This window comes from Emydura macquarii, unplaced genomic scaffold (assembly GCF_026122565.2).
Source record: "Emydura macquarii macquarii isolate MOO-44397 ecotype Brisbane River unplaced genomic scaffold, CSIRO-AGI_Emac_v2 contig_1146, whole genome shotgun sequence".
Lineage (NCBI taxonomy): Eukaryota > Metazoa > Chordata > Testudines > Chelidae > Emydura > Emydura macquarii.
The window spans coordinates 12,349,323-12,369,328 of NW_027131283.1; the positions used below are offsets into that span (position 1 = coordinate 12,349,323).

The window sequence follows — 20,006 nt, forward strand, 5'->3', positions numbered from 1 at the left end:
CTTCTGACTGGGGCTTTGGAGGAACACACCCAGCAAAAGCTGCCCAAGTTATGTGCTGAATTGGTTTCCCCTTGCTGCTCTGTCCACAATACACACCCAGCTGTGAGGCCACTTACCTCCACCACTGTAGGCAATGGCGCTGGGCCCACCCTCCCTCTCAGCTTGCCTTCTGGTATCTGGCATCAGACACAAGAGTTGGAACACAGAAACCTCTTTCCAAGACACTCACTGCCACTCCCTTGAGCCATTTTCCCTGTGTTTGATTTGTACAGACAGAAAGCCTTGGGCCACCTCTGGTCATTTCAGCTCCACTCCCTGTCCCCGGCACATCTCAATGGCTTGATTCCACAATATTGCCCCATGTTACTATAAAACTTCATGTTGGTATCGTAATCTTATCACTTTGCAGTTAAAATAAGGGGGAATTCTATTAATTAAATAAACCATAGCTGATGTGTTTTCATCATGGTGCAGATCCTTGTAAAACCTTGCCACCCGGGATTCGCTAACATAGTAGATCTAATTCAACTTGAGTTTTCTAGTGACTGCATCTAGAGTTTGCTTCAACACCCAGTGAAGCCTACAGGAATCTTTCCATTGACTTCTATGGCCATTGGACCAGGCCCACAGTACACAGAATGGTGTCTATACTGCTACATATTCCTGACAGTTGTTGTTGATTTTTTTTTTCCATCAGAGATACATCCCTCTTGGATTGAAACCATCCTGAGTTCGAAGAGAGTAGCTAGTTCCTGGCAAACTCTATTTTATGCTATTTTCATTCTTCTCAAAGGGGAAAGTCTAAATTCTTTTTTTTTAATTTATTTTTTATTAGTCTTATTCTAAATCTACTGGGGCAGTTCTAAAATTCTAGATTTAGGGCCAAATGCTTCACTGACTTACACTGATTTTTGTGAGAATTTGTGAGGTTCTGGCGCAGGTTTGAAGTCTGAACAGAACTTGGGCCTTGGACTTTTCTGTCTGGTCACTGTCCTAAATTCTTTACTTTTAAAAGACTGTCTCCCATGGCTTTAATGATGTTCTAAGGAGCTTGGAGACCAGTCGAAGTTAAGGAATAGAGCTTTTTGTCTAGGTATGTTTATTTTTCAATCTCCCCATGATCATTTTTCCATCTAGTGCACTGGGTGTGTGTGTGGGGGGGGGAGGGGTTGTTGTTTAATTAAAGTAACCATTATGCTCAATTTTGAAGTAATGATAAAATCTATTTGTTTTCAAAGGTTTTCTGGAAGCAAGTTGAAGAATGAGGTAAGCACTGTGCCCTGTTTTCTCTCACTTGTAGCCCAATTATCCACGGTACTACTGTTGAATAGGGGGTGATTCCCCCCCCACTAGTTTGTCTGAAAATTGCAACCGTACTTTATGGGCTAGATTGTGCGGCCTTTATCATGCTGCAGCGCATGTGCTCCCAAGAGTAATCCAAGGAAGTCAATGGGGTTTCACTTGTGAGTAAGGGTTTTCAACATAAGGGTTGTATAGACTAGCCCTGTCTGCAGGTTTCAAAACAAAACTAAACTGAATCTGACCAGAGGATTTAGTGAAAATTTGGCAACACTCATTCCATTAAACTATATAGCTGCTCACTGCCTTGAAAATATCATCGAATCGTAGAAATGTAGGACTGGAAGGGACCTCAATAGATCATTTTCTCCAGTCCCCTGCATTGAGTACTAAGTATTATCTAGACCATCCCTTGCAGGTGTTTGTCTAGCATGTTCTTAAAAACCTCCAGTGCTGGAGATTCCACAACCTCCCTAAGCAATTTGTCCAATTCGATTTTGCAGACAGGATTTACAATGAGGTATCTCTTTCACCAGCAACACAGAAACATTGAAAAGGTTTTAAAAATTGTATATGTACAGATTAAATGAAACTAGGAAAAACATTGAGTGCCAGGCATATTGTTTACCTCTGGTATGTTTTATCACATTTTTTAGTATTTTTTCTGTAGGAGGAGATATCAGCAAACTCTTTTATCTAAACCAGTTAGTGTGCCATTAGAGTCTGCATGGTTAATTAGGCAGAGAATATTGCTGTCATTATCTTAATGTTAAATAGCCATTAGAAACAGATGGTATTACAATGAAAAGGGCAGGTGGCAATGGGTTAAAATATCAAACTTAGAAGTTGGACACAGTCATATAAGTCCATTAGCACGATGACATGGTGCAAATGTTTTTCTTTTAAAAAAATCTTTTATGCACTAATTTCTTTTAATCAAAGCTTTTAATACATTTAATGGGTAATTGTGTAATAAAGGCACCCAGATTGCTCCTGTTATCAATAAAAAAATCTCTTGATGCTGATAGGCAATGGTAGAACTGCAGAAATATTGACTCAAAACAGTGTTTTAACTGTCTGATGTTTAAGTCAATACAGAATTTAAACTTCCATCATTTCTTTCATTTAGCTCTTTATCTGTGTTTGAATAGGTTGATGGGACAGGCAAGGTGCTGTTCAAATAACATATGTCTGTCATTCCTTGCTTTCTGTTTTGGTTTTTTAATGATAAAAGCCTTGTCTACACTAGTACTTATGCTGACAAAACTTTTGTCACTCAGGGGTGTGGAAAAAACTCATCCCTGCGTGACATAAGTTTTGCCAGCATAAGTGCACGTGTGGACAGTGCTATGGTGGACAGAGGTGGACAGTTGCTCTCCCCCCAACATAGTTACTGCTGCTTATTTAGGTGGTTTTATTATGTCGGTGGGAAAGGTCTCCCCATTGACATAATGCAGCTGCACAAGCGTTCTTATAGTGACACAGCTGTACCGATGCAGCTGTGCCACTGTAAATTTTAAGTGTAGAGTAGCCCAAAGGAAAGACCGTTTGGAAGTCTGAAGTGTTCATTAAAATCTGATTTTAATGTATCCCAAATGCAAATGGACAGCCTCAAATGAAACAGCTCAGTATAAGAAATGTAAGTCACAAGATTAAAAAAACAGGGGAAATAAATGGCGCAGGACACTTAACTTCATTTCTGGTTTTCTGAATTCATTTAGTTTGAGATTGGTCAGATTGTTGAAATCTTTACATCTGCCTCAGTGGACAAAGAATTACACACCTTTCTGTATTTCTTTTCACTATGTTTATGTACATACATGAAAATTGCTAATTCACACGAGGTTGAAACTCACCCATATGCAAATGGCTAGAACAAGGCTAATTTAAGTACCACTTACATTCTCAAATCAGCATTTAAATGTGCTGGGAATCCCACCCAGTAATGACTGGGGAAACCCATTCAGAATTAGGGGATTTGAAAAGGTGACAATTCCTTTCATTGCAGAAGGCCTGCACAAGGCTCTATGCATTGCAAAGCCCTTCACCTGAGGATGAAGATGGAACACAGGGATTTGTGCAGGCAGGCTGTCCCAGGGTAAATGTAATCCTATGCGAGCAAACACAATTCAATAAGCCAGGAGAGCATCACAGAATGTACTCTGTCCATTTATCCTGACAACTATCATTTCATTTGCCTCACGGTGTTTCATAATGCAGCACTAAGGTACTGCGATATATGTTGTAAAGCTTAGGAGGTCTGAGGCCTGGTCTACACTGCCGGTGGCAGTCAATGGGAGATACGCAAGTTAAAACGTTTTATTAGGAAATGTTTAAGCACAAAACAATAAAGCAATATTCAAGGTTCAAAAAGCACAGCAATACAGCATCCGGGGATGACACGCAGTGGGGGGAATGGGGGCTGATCGAGGATGAGCTGTGGCCCGTGGGAGGGGCTGGGGGTGTGCGGCTTGAGGGTTGCAGGAGGGTGTATACTACTTACTAACTTTGACTTACCGTGACATCACCACTGCACTGTGCTGATGGGAGACGCCCTCCGGTTGACGCAGCCCTTACGCTTTTCGTGTGGGTGGATTTATGGCATTGAGTGGAGAGCACTTCCGGGATCAACTAAGCGGGTCTCCACAGCCCGCTCAATCGATCCTGTGACATCGATCCGGCAACACCAACAGAGCTGCTGGCAGTATAGACATATCCTTAGTATTCTCATGCCTCACGTTACATAGGTTGCTCAGGTTCAATCTTCCAGAGAAGTGGGCCAAGGCAGCCAGGTTTTTGTGGGAATTATAAAGTCAGCAAACCAGTGAAGTGTGGATTTGTCGTGTTTTATCGTGCAGTCAGTATCTAAATATGCAGGGTTGTCATTGTTTCATCATCTGCACCTGCCGTCGCTCTGAATGGGAAAGACTAGCATCAGCGTTTGGGGTCACAAGTCTAGCTCTTAAAGATTTTCTCTCTAGGGATAGCCAGCACCGGTGCTACCTTTGGCCGTGATCCTTGCAATATTAAGTTAGGTTACTGCTTGAATGGGAGCCCTGCAGGGAACATCTAGGAACTGCAGAAAGTGGTCCTGGTGACTCAGAAGGGAGGCGTTTTCACCTCTGAGTCAGCGCTGAACTACTGTTTCCACAGGGCAATTGGAGGCATAAAGCTGCTGGGAATGCTATCATCCCAGGAGATGTAATCCTGGTGTCATGACCCTTGGGGTTGTTAACAATCCCACAGCACTTCCTCTTTTGATAAGAGAGAGTTGGCCTTAGTGTCCTGGCCAAATTGCAGCTTGGTTAAGTATGTTTTGCCTCTCTGTACTAACCCTGGAGTTTAAGTTGCATGAGTTATTCTTCACTTCCTGCCCTCAGGCTCAGTCTGGGAGATCTCAGTCAGACAAAATGCCCAGTGACTAAGGACTTCAGTACTGGGCGCTTGAATTGTTGCGAAGTATTGCTGTACATTTGTAATGAACTGTGGTTACATACACCTACAGACACCACTATCTTCAGCAGGGATTGAATCAAAAACATAGGCCACTGCCATTTGAATGAAGAACTCCTTTAGATGTGAGAAAACAGCGAGGCACAGAGCTTAGTTCAGCCCCTGAGGGTGAATGAATGAGAATCACAAGTATGTAGGTTAGATTGTTCTGGGAACCTTTATAAATTAATGGGAGCCTAACTCCAAAATGAGGAACCTGCAGAGCTGCTCTTTCACTTATACAGCCAATGTGAACAGAAGAAAAGGTCTTAGTGTCTACAGTCTCAAAAGTGTTTCAGAAGGCAATCTTAGTCTCACTGTGAAAACTCCCATTCATTTAAATGGAATAGGATTGGGCCCATATTCTCTAAAAGATCCACTCCAGAAAAAATGTGCCTAATTCATCTCTGATATAATTCTGTTGAAGTCAGTGGAGTTGCACCAAAGATGATTTTGGCCCAATATCATAGCCTGGTCTTACAAAGCTTTGTGTATGTTTGTATGTATGGCTGTTTACATACAAGCGGTTATAGTCTGCTCTCACTTGTAAAATCCTGAGTCAGTTCTTTGAAGGCAGTAGAATTCCATGAAGTCAGTGGAAAGATTCCAGGTTTATATAACTGTGAAAGCAAAATGTTGTGCTGCTTAAAGTTAGGCACATGCTTAAGTATCTTACTGAACTGTGACCCAAGTTTTGATAACCTCAGCTAAGCATCCATGTTTTGGCAGGGATTATCTAAATTAACCAAAGTTTTCAAAACTTTGGGAGTCACCTGAGATATAACATCAGTGAAATACTAACTAGTGATGGTGTTGGTAGTATTACATATTTCTAATTTGCTGTATTTTTACACATTTCAGGGCGGCTTCACTAGGAAATATTCTCTTAGTTCCAAAACTGGAACTCTCCTTCCAGAGTTCCCCAGTGCTCAACACCTTGTACTTCAAGGGTGCATTTCTAAAGAAAAGGTAAAATGGGAGATGGTTTTTCTTGACTTGCAGACCAAAAACTCAGAGAACTTTTCTCCATATCTCACTCAGCCTTTGAGGATCATAGTACTGACATGAAAGAGCCAGAAATGTCCACAATCAAACAGATTTGAGTGATTTATAGAAAGGGCAAACTTTTACTAATGTCGATTAACTGGCTCACCATTGGAAAGGTGGTTGAATTATTTACCTATTAACAGACCTAGTATTTTACAAACTGATGGTATGTAACAAGGGGAGGGGAAAACAAATAGTCGGGAGCTGTATTCATTCCAAACGCCTTTGGATTTTAAAGTAAATTTTTTACTGATTAGATTGGAGCAAATAATTCACAACAAATAATTAAGTGAAATTTACCTTTCCCCACCTCCCATCTTCATCAGCTATCTATGAGCATATCACAAAATGCTTTGTTTACTGATTATTTGAAATTATTTATGAATTTTGTAGTGAATCATTCTTGGTCAAGAATAGTGTTTGAATTGCATATATGATTGTAGTACTGGAAGTCTGTGCTGTGTTGAACAGTTACCCAAATCCTACAGTATTGTTGCTATTTCCTGAATGTATGATGAATGTAACTGAACAACACAGTATGCATTAAAAACTGTGAATTCTACAAGTCAGTACATAATATTACCCCATTCTCACTTGCAATTTAACCATCCAATAAACCGATCTGCCAATAAATACTTCTGCTTACGTAACCCACTGGTTAGTAGATGTGTTATGTGTCTGACCCCTCTAGGGGCTGGTTTACACTTACCGCGCAATTCGGCGGCAGTCGACAGGAGTTACGCAAACTACTCTGCGTAGTTTGCATAACTGACGTTGACTGCTCTGCTTCCCATCTGCGCGCTGCTTACACTGCGCTGAGCCGACGGGAACAGTGTTCCCGTCAACGCAGCGCTACACTACTTGAGGGGGTGGACTTACTCAGTCGACTTCCTGATCGATTGAGCGGATCTTACTGTCCGCTCAATCGATCCTGAAAGATTGATCTGGTGGCGGAGATTTTGCCACCGTCAGTATAAACGTAGCCTCAGATACGAATCTGTTATCGGGGCCCCCAGCTGCAGAGCTTAGATCTTTAGCTCAAGCTGTAAACTGAAAGTTGCTGGTTCAGTCCCCCAGTGTTGACCAAGTTGATGGCTGCTGTACTGGTATTAGGAGTCTCTGAAGGCTTTCTGAGTCTTTAATGGCCACTGACCTGCTGTTTCAGTGCCCATCCCACTTCAGAGCTGTCTCCTCGGGGGAGGTAGCTGGTAGGCTCAGGCCTACTTGTTCTGGAAGAATGAAAGAAGAGGAGGCCATGGAAGGCCTTGTGCCTCTGTTATGAAGAGCTACATGTAAGAAGCCATTTGCAGTGCACGACAAGAGCAAGTTTTATTGATCCTGTACAAAATCCAAGACCTATGCTGTATATTGCTGACCACCACCTACTAGCATATAAGCCATCAGCTAACTATTTACATATGCATAGACGTCTCTTATTTATAGAGCACGCTGGTAACAGCCGTGTCTGAGGGCAGCAGGGGAAACCTGGCGTACTAAGCTGGCCTGCTCCCTCTGATCTGCTGTTGCTGCTGCATTTTGACTCCTTTCTGGGCAACAACAAAGTTGAAGCTCCCATGCTGTTTTTTTGGCTAAAGAAAAATATGTTCGCTGCAGTTGGGAAGTTGTATTGAGAGTTTAAATCAATGTAAGGTAAACCAGTGAAAACTTCCTATGTAGGCAGGCTCTCAGTTGTGGTTGAAATGAGCTGTAATACAGCATAGTTCAGCCACTGTAGATGGAGATAACCAGGTAATAACCACATCCAGACCTGTGCTGTACCTAGGGGCACTGTTCAGGCTGTACTGACAGAATCTTACTGACAGTTGTATGGCAGTCTGACTCTTGGAGACAGGAAGGAAACAAATATTGAATCCAAGGCAGCTGGAGTTAACATCTGAAGAGGATAGAATAGGATCACCCTTTCTAGGTTTTTAAATGAAAGGAAATGCCCCAAAGATCCCCAGAGAGCATGGCAATAGGAACTGCTATAAGAATCTACACAGATAGAGAGTTAAAATGCTAAGAAACTTAAGTGAGTGGAGATTCTGAAGATGTAGAAGCTGGCATTAGGTGTGACAACCAAAGTGAGTTGAGATTTCCCAAAGTTTGATATTTTGATGAAAAATTGTTAAAATTATAAATTTCTACAAAAAATTTAATGAATATATTCTTGACTCTCTCTCCCACCCCCCATTTTTCATGCACTTGTAGTTCCAGCTGTAGCTATGTGAAAGTCAGCAGGTTCATTTCATACAGTGATCTGTACACATCTTTTATTTTTATTTGACTTGGCACATTCCCCTCTTTTCCATACATCAAAAATAGGCCAAAACCATGCAAACCTGAGTTTAATCTGGTTCACTTAAACCCGGGCCTTGGTGTGTTGGAAAGTTTCACAACCCTTAGCAAACTTTCTCTGAAGCTGGATGATCAGCCAAATTTTATCTAATGTCAAGCTTCTTTGCTAATATTTTGCACAACTCTAGTTAAAAATATTACCATTTTTCAGACACATGGATAAATTACATTGTCAGTCACACCTCTGCAAAACCACTATCAAGGAACAATACACTAGAGATGAATCAGCTGCATGAGATGAAAGAAAAGTTCTGCTCTTTAAAGCTTTGCTCTTGAAAGGTGACGATTATACTTTGACCCAATGACTGACAGCTTTTTCCCATTTGTCCACCCAATGATGTTTCAAAACACTCATAGACGCCTATAGTAGCCTAATGATTAACTTGCACTACTCTTGTGAATTAATCCTACTTTCAAATATGTGGGAATGCTTCATCACCTAACTTGGGTAAACTGGCCGCTGCCTATGTAAACTTTCAAAATATATTCAGTGATGCACATCTAATACAGGATTGAGCCTTCAAAGTGTTCATGCAGAATTAGAGATGAATGCCTGTTTTATTGTTATCACCTCTACAGCTATAGCCACAGCTTTTTGAAGGCCATACTCCTTCATTCCTTATATGCTAGAAGATTTATATACTGTACTTAAATGCTAGCAAAAGACAGCAGAAACCTACTTCACCATAGCACTAAGGGCGAGTAGTAAGAAATCCTATTTAATCTTTCTTTCTTCCAAAATAGGTAGATACCCTTATCATGATGTACAAAACACACTGTCAGTGTGTCCTTGACAATGCAATTAATGGGAACTTTGAAGAGGTAAGGCTGTTTGAACACACATTCTTTGTTATATATGCATAGGTAGCAGAGAAGATGTTATTTGTCTCTGTGTTTTGTTTCCCGTCCTTAGATTCAGCATTTCTTACTACATTTTTGGCAAGGAATGCCTGATCACCTTCTTCCCCTGCTCGAAAATCCTGTTATCATTGACATCTTCTGTGTTTGCGACTCAATACTCTACAAGGTGAGCTAAGCATTCAGTTTTGTGGATAGTCTCTGTCGATTTACAGCTTTTTAACAGGATATGTTTGAGTAAAAATACAGTGCAGAAGCTAGAAAATAAGATTCCTGAGGCCTGACTCCTCTCCTTCACATCTCTGTAAATCAGCAACAACTACACTATAATCATTAGCATAAAACTGGTGTCAGAGCAGAATTTAAACTGATTTTATTCCCTCTTCTGCCACCTACTTGCTGTGTGACCTTGAATAGATCAGTTAGGACCAAATCCTGAGGTTCTTACTCAGCTTTTACTTAAGGAAATATCCAGTAACTTCACTGGCTGAGAAAGGCCTGGATAAAAACCTTCAGACCAGTATTTTGATATCGATGTTGGGAATTGTATTGTTTTAACTATTTTGGTAAAAACTTCACTCTCCTAATCAAAATAATTAAATCAATCTAAAACCTTTGTGTATAGGGGGCCTGAGGAAGGCCCTTAGTATTTAATCTCTCTCTGCTTCAATTTAGCACCTGTAAAATGGAAACAATAGTCTCTTTCAAACACCTGTGTGGGAGCTGTTGGGTGCTGAGCTCTTTTGAAAATCTGGTCCTTAATTAATTAATGGCTGTAAAGCACTTTGAGATCCTCAGATAAGAGACATTGCATAAATACAAAGGATTATCATTATCTTTCTGGGAGGTTTCACAGTTGCAGGTGGATTAAATGAAGTGGCTACTGGTAAGTTAGAAAACATCAAGCAGTGTTTATGGCAAATGGAGAGGTTTGAGCCTGGTTAGCACCGAGTATTTTATTGTAATTTATTTTCATTTCTTGACTGAATTAAAAATCTGAAAAATATTTACAAAGTAGGAGGGAACACATTTCATAGAAGCATATCAAGCAGCAAACAGAGTCACATAAGTATTTGTTATAAAGTAAGCTAACATCAAGCTAAAAGGGAAAAAGTATTACAAAGCACAGAATTAAAAATCTGGGAAAGTGGAATTCCCCAAAAGTTCATCACATTAAATAATTTACTATTCCTTTTTGTCATTTTTCTTACTTCTCACTTTCAAGCATTAAAGGTATTCTTGGCCTGACAGCTGTCAAACATAAACAGGCATTTTATTGTATTATTAAACAAATAAAAATATTAGTAGAAACAAATGTAGTTTTATTATATGACATATAAGAAACCCCATGTTGAACCAGATAAATAAAACACATCAGAGAGCATGATATTTAACGCTGTTTCACCCCAATTGTTCCATCAAAGAACTAGAGTTTCCCCACCCCCAGATCCCACTTGCGGTTGAGCCATGGGACCTGCATCAGAACATAAAAATCCTCTGGGCTCCCTCTGTGCAAGAGAAAGCATGGGTGGATGCTTTGGGGCATTAGGCTAGGACTTGGGAGACCTCAGTTCAAGACCTTTCTCCAGCACAGACTTCCTGTGTGACAGTAAACAAGTCATTAAGGTTTTTTTTCTACAGCAAGTGTCTGAGCCAACCCCCCTTCCTAGGTTTTAGAACCTGAATGCCAGCCTGAGTTGCAGTGTCTACAGAGCTCTCTTTAGTGCCGTAGGATGAGCCCAAGTCTGTGGACCCAGGCTCAGAGACTCACTGCCACGGGCTGTGTAAATGCACCCCTAGTTTCTCTTTGTCTCAGTTCCCCATCTGTAACATGGGGATACCTTACTAGTGTTATGAGGATAAATATATTAAAAATTGTAAGATTCTCAGATACTGTGATAATGGGGTCATATTAAGTACATAAGATATTTATAAGCTAGGATCATGGCTCTGTAGTCTACAGACAAATTGTGAGAAAGAATCCCTGCCCCAAAGAATGTACAATCTAAATAGCCATGAGAGACAAAGGGTGGGGAAAGGAAACATAAGTGTATAGAGGCACAATGACTTGTCAGAGAGAGTCTGTGACAGAAATTGAACCCAGCTCACCTGAGTCCCAGTCTAATGCCATAACCTCCAAATCACTCTTCCTGGCCATAGTGTTATGATTGCTGAATTTAACACTACCAACTGATTCCATAATAATCATCTTGGGTATGACCAAAAAAAAAAAAAAAAAAAAAATCCACTAAGGAGACAGTGAGGGAATTTTGGAGACATTTCTGAGGTAGACCTCTATGAAAAGCATTACTGTAACTCATTTGATATGACTCCCTTGATCAGAATAGAGGCAGCAAATAAGAAAATATGAAAATCCTTTGAGCTTCAACTGTTAGATTAAAATATGAAGAACTAACTATAAAAAATGTGGAAAGAGACCCCTATTTTAATGTTTGTTTCTTTTCGTTATCTGGATTTTTTATCTTAAGAGACATGAGGAAAGATTCAAAGGGGTGTAACTGGAAGAGTCCCCCAAGAACTTACAATGGGAATGAAATTTCCCAGAAGTTACATTTCTTTTTATGAATGTGTTGACAATAGAGGTGTAAAACAATTTTCTATTACCTTGTTCAAGGTCCTCACAGATGTACTCATCCCAGCAACAATGCAAGAAATGCCAGAAAGGTAGGTACTTGACAGTTACTAATAATGCTATATTCTGGATAATTGTTAGGCAGTCAAATGCTCCAAGAGATATGGGGTAATGGAGTAAACAGCCAATGTTAAAATAGAAATCTAAGCTTAGAAGATTTTTACTCACAACATTAATGTTAAGTACCTTTCTAAAATCGTGCAGTACATTGCAAAATACAATCCGATGGAATTTATAGAAATATTTTTTCCAAAATATTTTAAAATCTGGCTCTACTGGTATGTTGCCCTCTGTTTCTGCTGCTGTTTTTTACATTACAGCTGTAATCAAACTAGACGATGATGACATTTTAAAATTTCCAATTATGGGGCCCAGCTCTGCAAACCCTTATTTGTGTGAGTAGCCCTATGAAATCAGTGGGAATACTTACATGACTGAGGGTTTCAGGACTAGGCCCATAATCACTATTGACACCATGGAAGAGATCTGCTCCTGCACCAAGATCCTAGGAGAATGATGAGGAGAGAGCCGTCAAGGAGTCAGTTACAATCCTTATTCTACGTGCCAATCTCTACCAGCTCCAGTGCCATACTTAGTCATGGCATCTTAGGGCCTGCTCTAATTTACACCAGATGAGTATGATCCCTCTGGGTATGCTTACACTGCATCTCGGAGATGTGATTCCCAGCATGGGTGGACAGACTCCTGCTAGCTCTGCTCTAGCTAATGCGCGAAAAGTAGCAGTGTGAACGTTTTTGCTGTTCTACTGCCATGGCCTATATCCCAAGAGTTAGCTGGACCATCTGGCTGAACAGGGAGATCTCAGTGGGCTAGCTAAAGCCAGATTCCAGCTCCTTTGCACTACCTGAGTGGCACAAAATAGCTTGTTTGGCGAAGAGAATCGGAAGGGGAAGTGAAGGAGATGAAAGTACACGGGGCAGCAGCTGGAGAGGCAGATAGGTTAAGTCAAGGTTCTTTGAAGACAAAGGAGACTAGAACATGCTTGTTTCATGAGATGAAAGCTTAATTTCCAGAACACTATTAAGGTTCTTGCATTACACCCATCTCCATGATATCTAACTACCTTCCAACAATGCCTTAAGAATGTGACTAGTATCTGTCTTATGTAGATCCTCTCCATTCCTTTCCCCAGGAGAAAAAAGTGTTTTTAGACTTTTTTGTCTGTCTAGGTTTTTGTGCTGCTAATATCTCTGATGGCCATAGTTTTTCATTCTGTACCCCTTAAAATGATGGAATGCAATATTTTATCATGAAGTTGGCCTTTGTTTAATATATTGTTTTTACTGTAGTTTATTGGCAGATATAAGAAATTTTGCTAAAAACTGGGAACAGTGGGTGGTTTCCTCTCTAGAAAATCTACCAGAAGCTCTGACAGATAAGAAACTGCCTATTGTACGAAGATTTGTTTCCTCTCTGAAACGACAGACCTCATTCTTACACTTAGCTCAGGTAAGCTATGGAGATCAGAATGAGAATTTGCATCGCTACAAAACACTGTAGAGTGAAAGGTTCATGAAAAACCTTCCCATTTTTTGACATGCTGTAGCTACTGGACCCATGAGTCTGCCACCATTTCAGGTGACAACACTGTAATCCCCATATGATTTTTCTTTTCAAATCCTTCCATGCTTTGGCAATTAAATTATGAAGTGGGATAAAAGGGTATTTGTTTATTCCCAAAGTAGAAAATATCAAATGAGCTTTCTCCCAGGGTTGACTTCCTCAATGCAATGGTTAGTGAGTTCATCACCTTTTGGATTAACCTGTAATTTACCCATGTAAGTGACACAAGTCTGACGCTGCAAGCTCTGCACCATAACATGCAATCATTCACAGTTATGAAACACCATCATCTTATTATCTGGTTTACTATATCAACAGAAACAGTGTCTTTTGGTTAAGACACAGGAGTCTATTCCTATCTCTGCCACAGACTTCCTGTATAACCTTGGACATGTCATATGATTTCTCTGTGACACAGTTTTCCCATATGTAAAATGAAGACTATAAGAACATCACAGTGGGGTTGTCAAAATTAATACAAGAGCCTATGATGGAAGCTCTTTAGTAGAACTAAGTTTTATAACTGCATAACTAAGTTAGTCAATATGGCATTTGAATCAATTCTCACTCCGTCATGGCAGTTCTAGTTGGTCAGTATTGAAATAATTGTATTAGAGTGGTGGTATCTGATCAGTGAAACAGCCACATCATTCCTTAGCCTTGAAAAAAGAAAGGAAAGAATGCATGATCCTTCCTCTTCCACAGATTATTCAGTTCTTTCCACTGATTCAGATTTTAGCATTTTACCCTGTTGTCTCTTACAGATTGCCCGACCAGCCCTCTTTGATCAGCATGTGGTGAATTCCATGGTGTCAGATATTGAGAAGGTAGATTTGAATAGCATTGGTTCTCAAGCTCTTCTCACAGTCTCAGGCAGCATGGAATCTGATGGGGAGGTCTACACTGAATGTAAGTCTGTGGTAAGATATTTTGTAAAATATGAAAGTAATTCTTGTGTTTTATGCTTAATTAGTTCGTGTGAAGATGGACTGAGGAAAATGTATTTGCACTTATAGGTTTTGAGTTTCCTATGATAGTTCAGGAATCATCTCCAGAATTTAATAAAGTCTATAAATGATCCCAAAGTGTCCAAGAAAAGGAGACGCTTTTACCAAATACTGCATGTAAATATCAATCTTGGAAATGGTTTAACACGGTTGTGTCGGTTAGTGGCATCCCAGCCAGACATTTTTAAAATGGTTGTTGAGAAAATTATATCTATGGTATCTGATAACTGTCATGAGAACTCTTTTTAAAAATTAGCCACCATCCACATAGGCCAATGCAACTGATTATTTTTTGAAAAATGTTTCTTACCAGCTCAGTTGCTAGTGAAGACGGGGCTTTGGTGTTCTAAAGACATACATTTAAAACATATTTAATACTTAATTGTAGCTTTATTTAATAGCTACTAGAACTGGTTGACGTTGTTTGCATAAAACTCTTTTTATTGTTGAAATGGCTGTTTTTTCTACAATGAAAAATTTCAGTAAAAATATCCTAGACAATGGCACAAAATATAGATAATGGAAACAACTACAAAATTTTGAAATTTTTTACACAATCATTTTTCTATGTTTTTTTTTAACTTGTTTTTATATCTACTGGCTCAGAATAAAGGGATTTAGTCATCTTTCAGTGTCTAACTATACTATGTGGTGACAAAAGATACTTTTTAATCACTTAAGGAACATGTTGGTCACAATCTGGCAGAACTGAAAGCAACATCAGCTATGTCCCTCTAAATTTGTTACTTTGATGATGAAAGGTTGAACAAAGTACATACGTATTCTTCTCTTAAGTAATGCCTCACTATCTAGTCACATTTTCATTTTAGTTGCTCTTTTGTTCTCATTTTCCTTTTTTTTTTTTTTTTACTATTTCCTTTCTGTTCTTGCTCTACTAGCACTGGTGTAAAAAAAAAAAGATTAGTTTGGAATTCATTGGACAGGTAATGAGACATTTTTTGGAAAAGGAGCATCTGGAAGGGTTAGTAGCTTGGTTTTGCTATGTAGTGAGAACCTAAGAAATCAGAGAAACCTAAGACATGATGAGAGTCATCCACTGTATCGCTCATCCATATTACAGTTCCTTGTCCTATTAAATTTAGAGTTAGACATGGTTCCAAGAATGGATCCAGAAACTAATGAAAAATGTCAGTATCTCAGTGTGTAATTTTATTTTATTAGAAAACTCTCCGTTTTCTTAAAGCCCCCCATAAATTGCAATGTTTAAGAGCTTTTTAAAACAAACAAACAAACAAAAAACCAACTAACCAACCAACCAAACAAATCAGAATGCTTGCTTCCTTGGTGAATTTCCCATTCTTTCAATGCTCTAATTCTTTCCTTTCCTTTCCATGCTACAAAATTGTCAATGACTGGTGAGTGGCTTTCTCTCATATTCAGAGAAGCATGCAACCATGTGTTTTCCTTTTTACATGGTAGATGACTCTATTACAGTGTTCCAAGAACTGAAAGACCTGCTAAAGAAGAATGCCACGGTGGAATCATTTATTGAATGGTTGGATACTGTGGTTGAGCAAAGGGTTATCAAGGTACTTTTCAACTGTTCTGTCTGATTCAAGGTCAAATCCTACTCACCTTATTTATGAAAGTAGTCTGACTGACTACAAGGATGGGATTTTCAAAAGCTACCCATTAGATTAAGACCTGTCTATGCTTACCTCCGAGATTCAGCAGCAGTCAACAGGAGTTACGCAAGCTACGCAAAAAACTTGTGTAACTCCCGTCGACTTCTCTGCTTCTCTTCTGTGCACCCACTACGCCACTTGTGAAGGTGGTGTTAGTATGTCGATTTCTGGATCGACTGAGCAGGTCTTCACTGACTGCTCAGTCGATCCAGAGAAATTGATCTGACGGAGGCAACTTTGCCGCCATCAGTGTAGCCATAGCCTAACTCTGGTCTCATCAAAGACAATGACTTTTCGTTGAGTCAGATCCTCAGCTGTTGTAAATTGTCATAGCTCCATGGAAGTCAATGGAGCTATGACAATTTACTCTAGCTGAGGATCTGCTCCAATAACTTCAAAGTTAAGCCAATGCTCAATGCTTGTGAAAATCCCACCTCGGGTGTTTTATATATGAAAAACTCAGTTGCATATTACGATGACATTGGAATCAGCACCACCATAATGATATAAAAATAAATAAAAGACACACCTTAACTTTGTATGTATGACATCAGTGGGACTGCTCAAATGAGTATGAGCAAGATCTGTTCCTCACTGATGCAGATCTTGGTTTCTTTCTAAATGATATTTGAGTGACATTAAGTGTGGTGTAACATAAAGTGATAGTTGGAATCAGAAGTAGCTAATCTCAAGAAGGATTTCTTGCATGAAAAGAACGACCGTATGGAAAGTGTCTGACTGTGATTTTAGGTTGTGTGCCCGAGTATTACTCAAAATTTTAGCGGAAATTATTTTTATGGTGAATTAAAAATCTTTTGCAGTGCAAATTTAAAATCATAAAAGTGAAAGTTTGTGTGCAATTAAATTAAGATTGTTATACTTGTCTGTTACCAAACACATGTATATTTTCAAAACAAAATAGTTTAAATGTGGGTCTTCCTTATCTGTCAAGACCTGCATTCAGAATTCCAGGTTAAATCTGGAATAATAAATGACATTCTATCTTATGACTGTTAAGTATCTAAAAGAAGAGAGAGATGAGGAAAATTCAGTGCTTCAATAGATAGTGAGGTCAGTAATCTCAAGTCAAACACTGAATCCTGAATCAGGCCTTTTCAGTAAGAGGGGAACTTCTTTTTCCAATTATTTTTGTTTGAAAATGTAATGGTTTGTAGTGCTAAAACCTTCTGTTATCTTATTGAGCTCCTTAATGTAAGTGGGTACATTAAAGGAAGGCAGTGTAATGTAATCTAGTAGCTAGATCACTGGACTTGGACTAAGGAGACCTGGGGTCCATTCCTGGCACTGCCACTGACCTGTGGGTTGACCTTGGGCAAGTCATGTCCCTGCTCTATGCCTCAGTTTCCCCATCTGTAAAATGGGGATAATAATACTAACATTTGTAAAGCACTTTGAGCTCTACTGATAAAAAGCATTATATAGGAACTAGACATTGTTATTAAGTACAATGCTGAACTGAGGCCTTAGAGATTAATTCAGCCCTCAGATAACATAAGCAAGGCCATAGTGGGTCAGACCAATAGTCCATCTAGCCCAGTATCCTGTCTTCTGATATTGGCCAATGTCAGGTGCTTCAGAGGGAATGAACAGAACAGGGCAATTACTGAGTGATCCATCCTCTGTCGTCCTAGCTTCTGACTCCCATCAGAGGCTTAGGGACACCCAGAGCATGGTTTTGCATCCCTGACCATCTTGGCTAATAGCCATTGATGGACCTATCCTCCATGAATTTATCTAATTCTTTTTTTAACTGAGTTGTAGTTTTTGCTTTCACAATATCCCCTGGCAATGAACTCCACAGGATGACTATGCATTCTGTGAAGATGTACTTACTTTTATTTATTTTAAGCCTGCTGCTTATTAATTTCACTGGGTGACCGCAGGTTCTTATGTTATGTAAAGGGGTATATAACACTTCCTTATGGACATTCTCCACACCATTCATGATTTTATAGGCCTCTATCAGATATCCCTGAATCGTCTCTTTTCCAGGCTGAATAGTCCCAGTCTTTTTAATCTTGCATCATATGGAAGCTGTTCCAAGCTCTTAATCATGTTTGTTGCCGTTCTCTGTACGTTTTCCATTTCAAATATATCTGTTTTGAGATGGGGTGATCAGAACTGCACACAGTTTTCAAGATAAGGGCATACCATAGATTTATATAATGGCATTATGATATTTCATGGAATCATAGAATCATAGAAGATTAGAATTGGAAGGGACCTCAGGAGGTCATCTAGTCCAACCCCTGCTCCAAGCATGACCAGCCCCAACTGGGGCCTGGTCTACACTTACCTTAAAATTTGGTGGCAGTCGACGGGAGTTACGCAAACTTGCATAACTCCCGTCGATTTCTTAACTTCCGCTGTGCAGGGCATCTTCACTGCGCTGCGCCGCTTGAGGGGGTGGTTTTAACAAGTTGACTTCCAGATCAATGCAGCAGGTCTTCGCTCAGTGAAGACATACCCTAAATCATCCCAGCCAGGGCTTTGTCAAGCCAGGCTTTAAAAACCTCTAAGGATGGAGATCCACCACTCCCTAGGTAACCCATTCCAGTGCTTCACCACCTCCTAGTGAAAAAGTTTTTCCTAATATCCAACCTAGACCTACCTCCCCCACTGCAACTTGAGACCATTGCTCCTAGTTCTGTCATCTGCCATCACTGAGAACAGCCTAGCTCCATCCTCCATGGAACCGTCCTTCAGGTAGTTGAAGGCTGCTATCAAATCTCCCTCACTCTTCTCTTCTGCAGACTAAATAAGCCCAGTTCCCTCAGTCTCCTCATAAATCATGCGCCCCAACCCCCTAAACATTTTCATTACCTTTCACTAGACTCTTTCCAACCTTCCTATAGTGGGAGGCCCAAAATTGGACACAATACTCCAGATGTGGCCTCACCAGTGCCGCATAGATGGGAATAATCACTTCCCTCAATCTGTTGGCAATGCTCCTACTAATGTAGCCCAATATGCCGTTAGCCTTGGCAACAAGGTCACACTGTTGACTCATATCCAGCTTTTTGTCCACTGTAACCCACAGACCCTTTTCTGCAATTAGCCAGTCAGTCCCCAGTCTGTAGCAGTGCATGGGATTCTTCCATCCTAACTGCAGGACTCTGCATTGGTCCATGTTGAACCTCATCAGATTTCTTTTGGCCCAATCCTCCCATTTGTCTAGGTCACTCTTAATCCTATCCCTACCCTCCAGTGTATCTACCACTCCCTGCAGCTTAGTTCCATCCACGACCTTGCTGAGGGTGCAATGCATCACATCATCCAGATCATTAATAAAATTGTTGAACAAAACCAGCCCCAGGACTGACCCCTATCTGACATACAGAAATGAAGAATTCCAACTGATCTATTTAGATGAGGTTTGAGCCCTCTTATCTTGGTGCAGAATTTGACTGTTACAATCTAAAATGTGATGTCGGATTTTCTTTTAACAATCAGTGACAAACAAGGCAGGCAGAAAAGATAGGAAATCATCCCCCCTTCAGCATCTATTATGTAATATAATATGAAGGCAAACAGGTACGGCTTCCAGAGTTGTTTTCCCAGGGTTAGGAAAAAACAAAGCCAACCAACAGTGCCCGGTCTGTGTAGAGATTAGTTGAGGCAAAGCTAATCATTTACAGAACATGTAATCCTTCCGTTGCCCTCTACCTTCTGCTCGTGTTAAAGTGCGGTTACTGTCAGATTCACAATACTGCTTCTTTCGGTTGGTGAAAGTGACAGGTTATAATGTTACCACATGGAACAAAGCTCTGTCAGGGTTAAGTGACCACAATGAGCCACTAGAATTAAAAGTCCCACTGTTAGGATACCAAATATACCATTTTGTTGTTTGGCAAGAGAGATGGCCCACTGAATATTATGCATATTAAGTTAAAGCACAAGGACCAATTCCTGCACAGTGCAAAGAGTTTTTTCCCTTCTACCTATACATGTGTAGAGTAGCATTACTATCCTGAGTGCTAGGACTGGAGTCCAGCTGAAACACCGTTCAGCATAGCACAGCCCCAGGGGAATGCAGACTGC

General features: G+C 40.1%; 1 protein-coding gene across 1 annotated transcript in view; it reads left to right on the forward strand.

Moving 5' to 3' along the window:
- Positions 1-20,006, forward strand: part of RFX6 (regulatory factor X6) — a 46,612-nt gene that overhangs the window by 16,088 nt on the left and 10,518 nt on the right. Inside the window, exons 6-13 of the mRNA XM_067546784.1 lie at positions 1,239-1,266; positions 5,653-5,760; positions 8,941-9,018; positions 9,110-9,223; positions 11,690-11,739; positions 13,018-13,177; positions 14,056-14,200; positions 15,739-15,848. Of these exons, the coding sequence (XP_067402885.1) occupies positions 1,239-1,266; positions 5,653-5,760; positions 8,941-9,018; positions 9,110-9,223; positions 11,690-11,739; positions 13,018-13,177; positions 14,056-14,200; positions 15,739-15,848 (793 nt within the window). The remainder of the gene's footprint in view (positions 1-1,238; positions 1,267-5,652; positions 5,761-8,940; positions 9,019-9,109; positions 9,224-11,689; positions 11,740-13,017; positions 13,178-14,055; positions 14,201-15,738; positions 15,849-20,006) is intronic.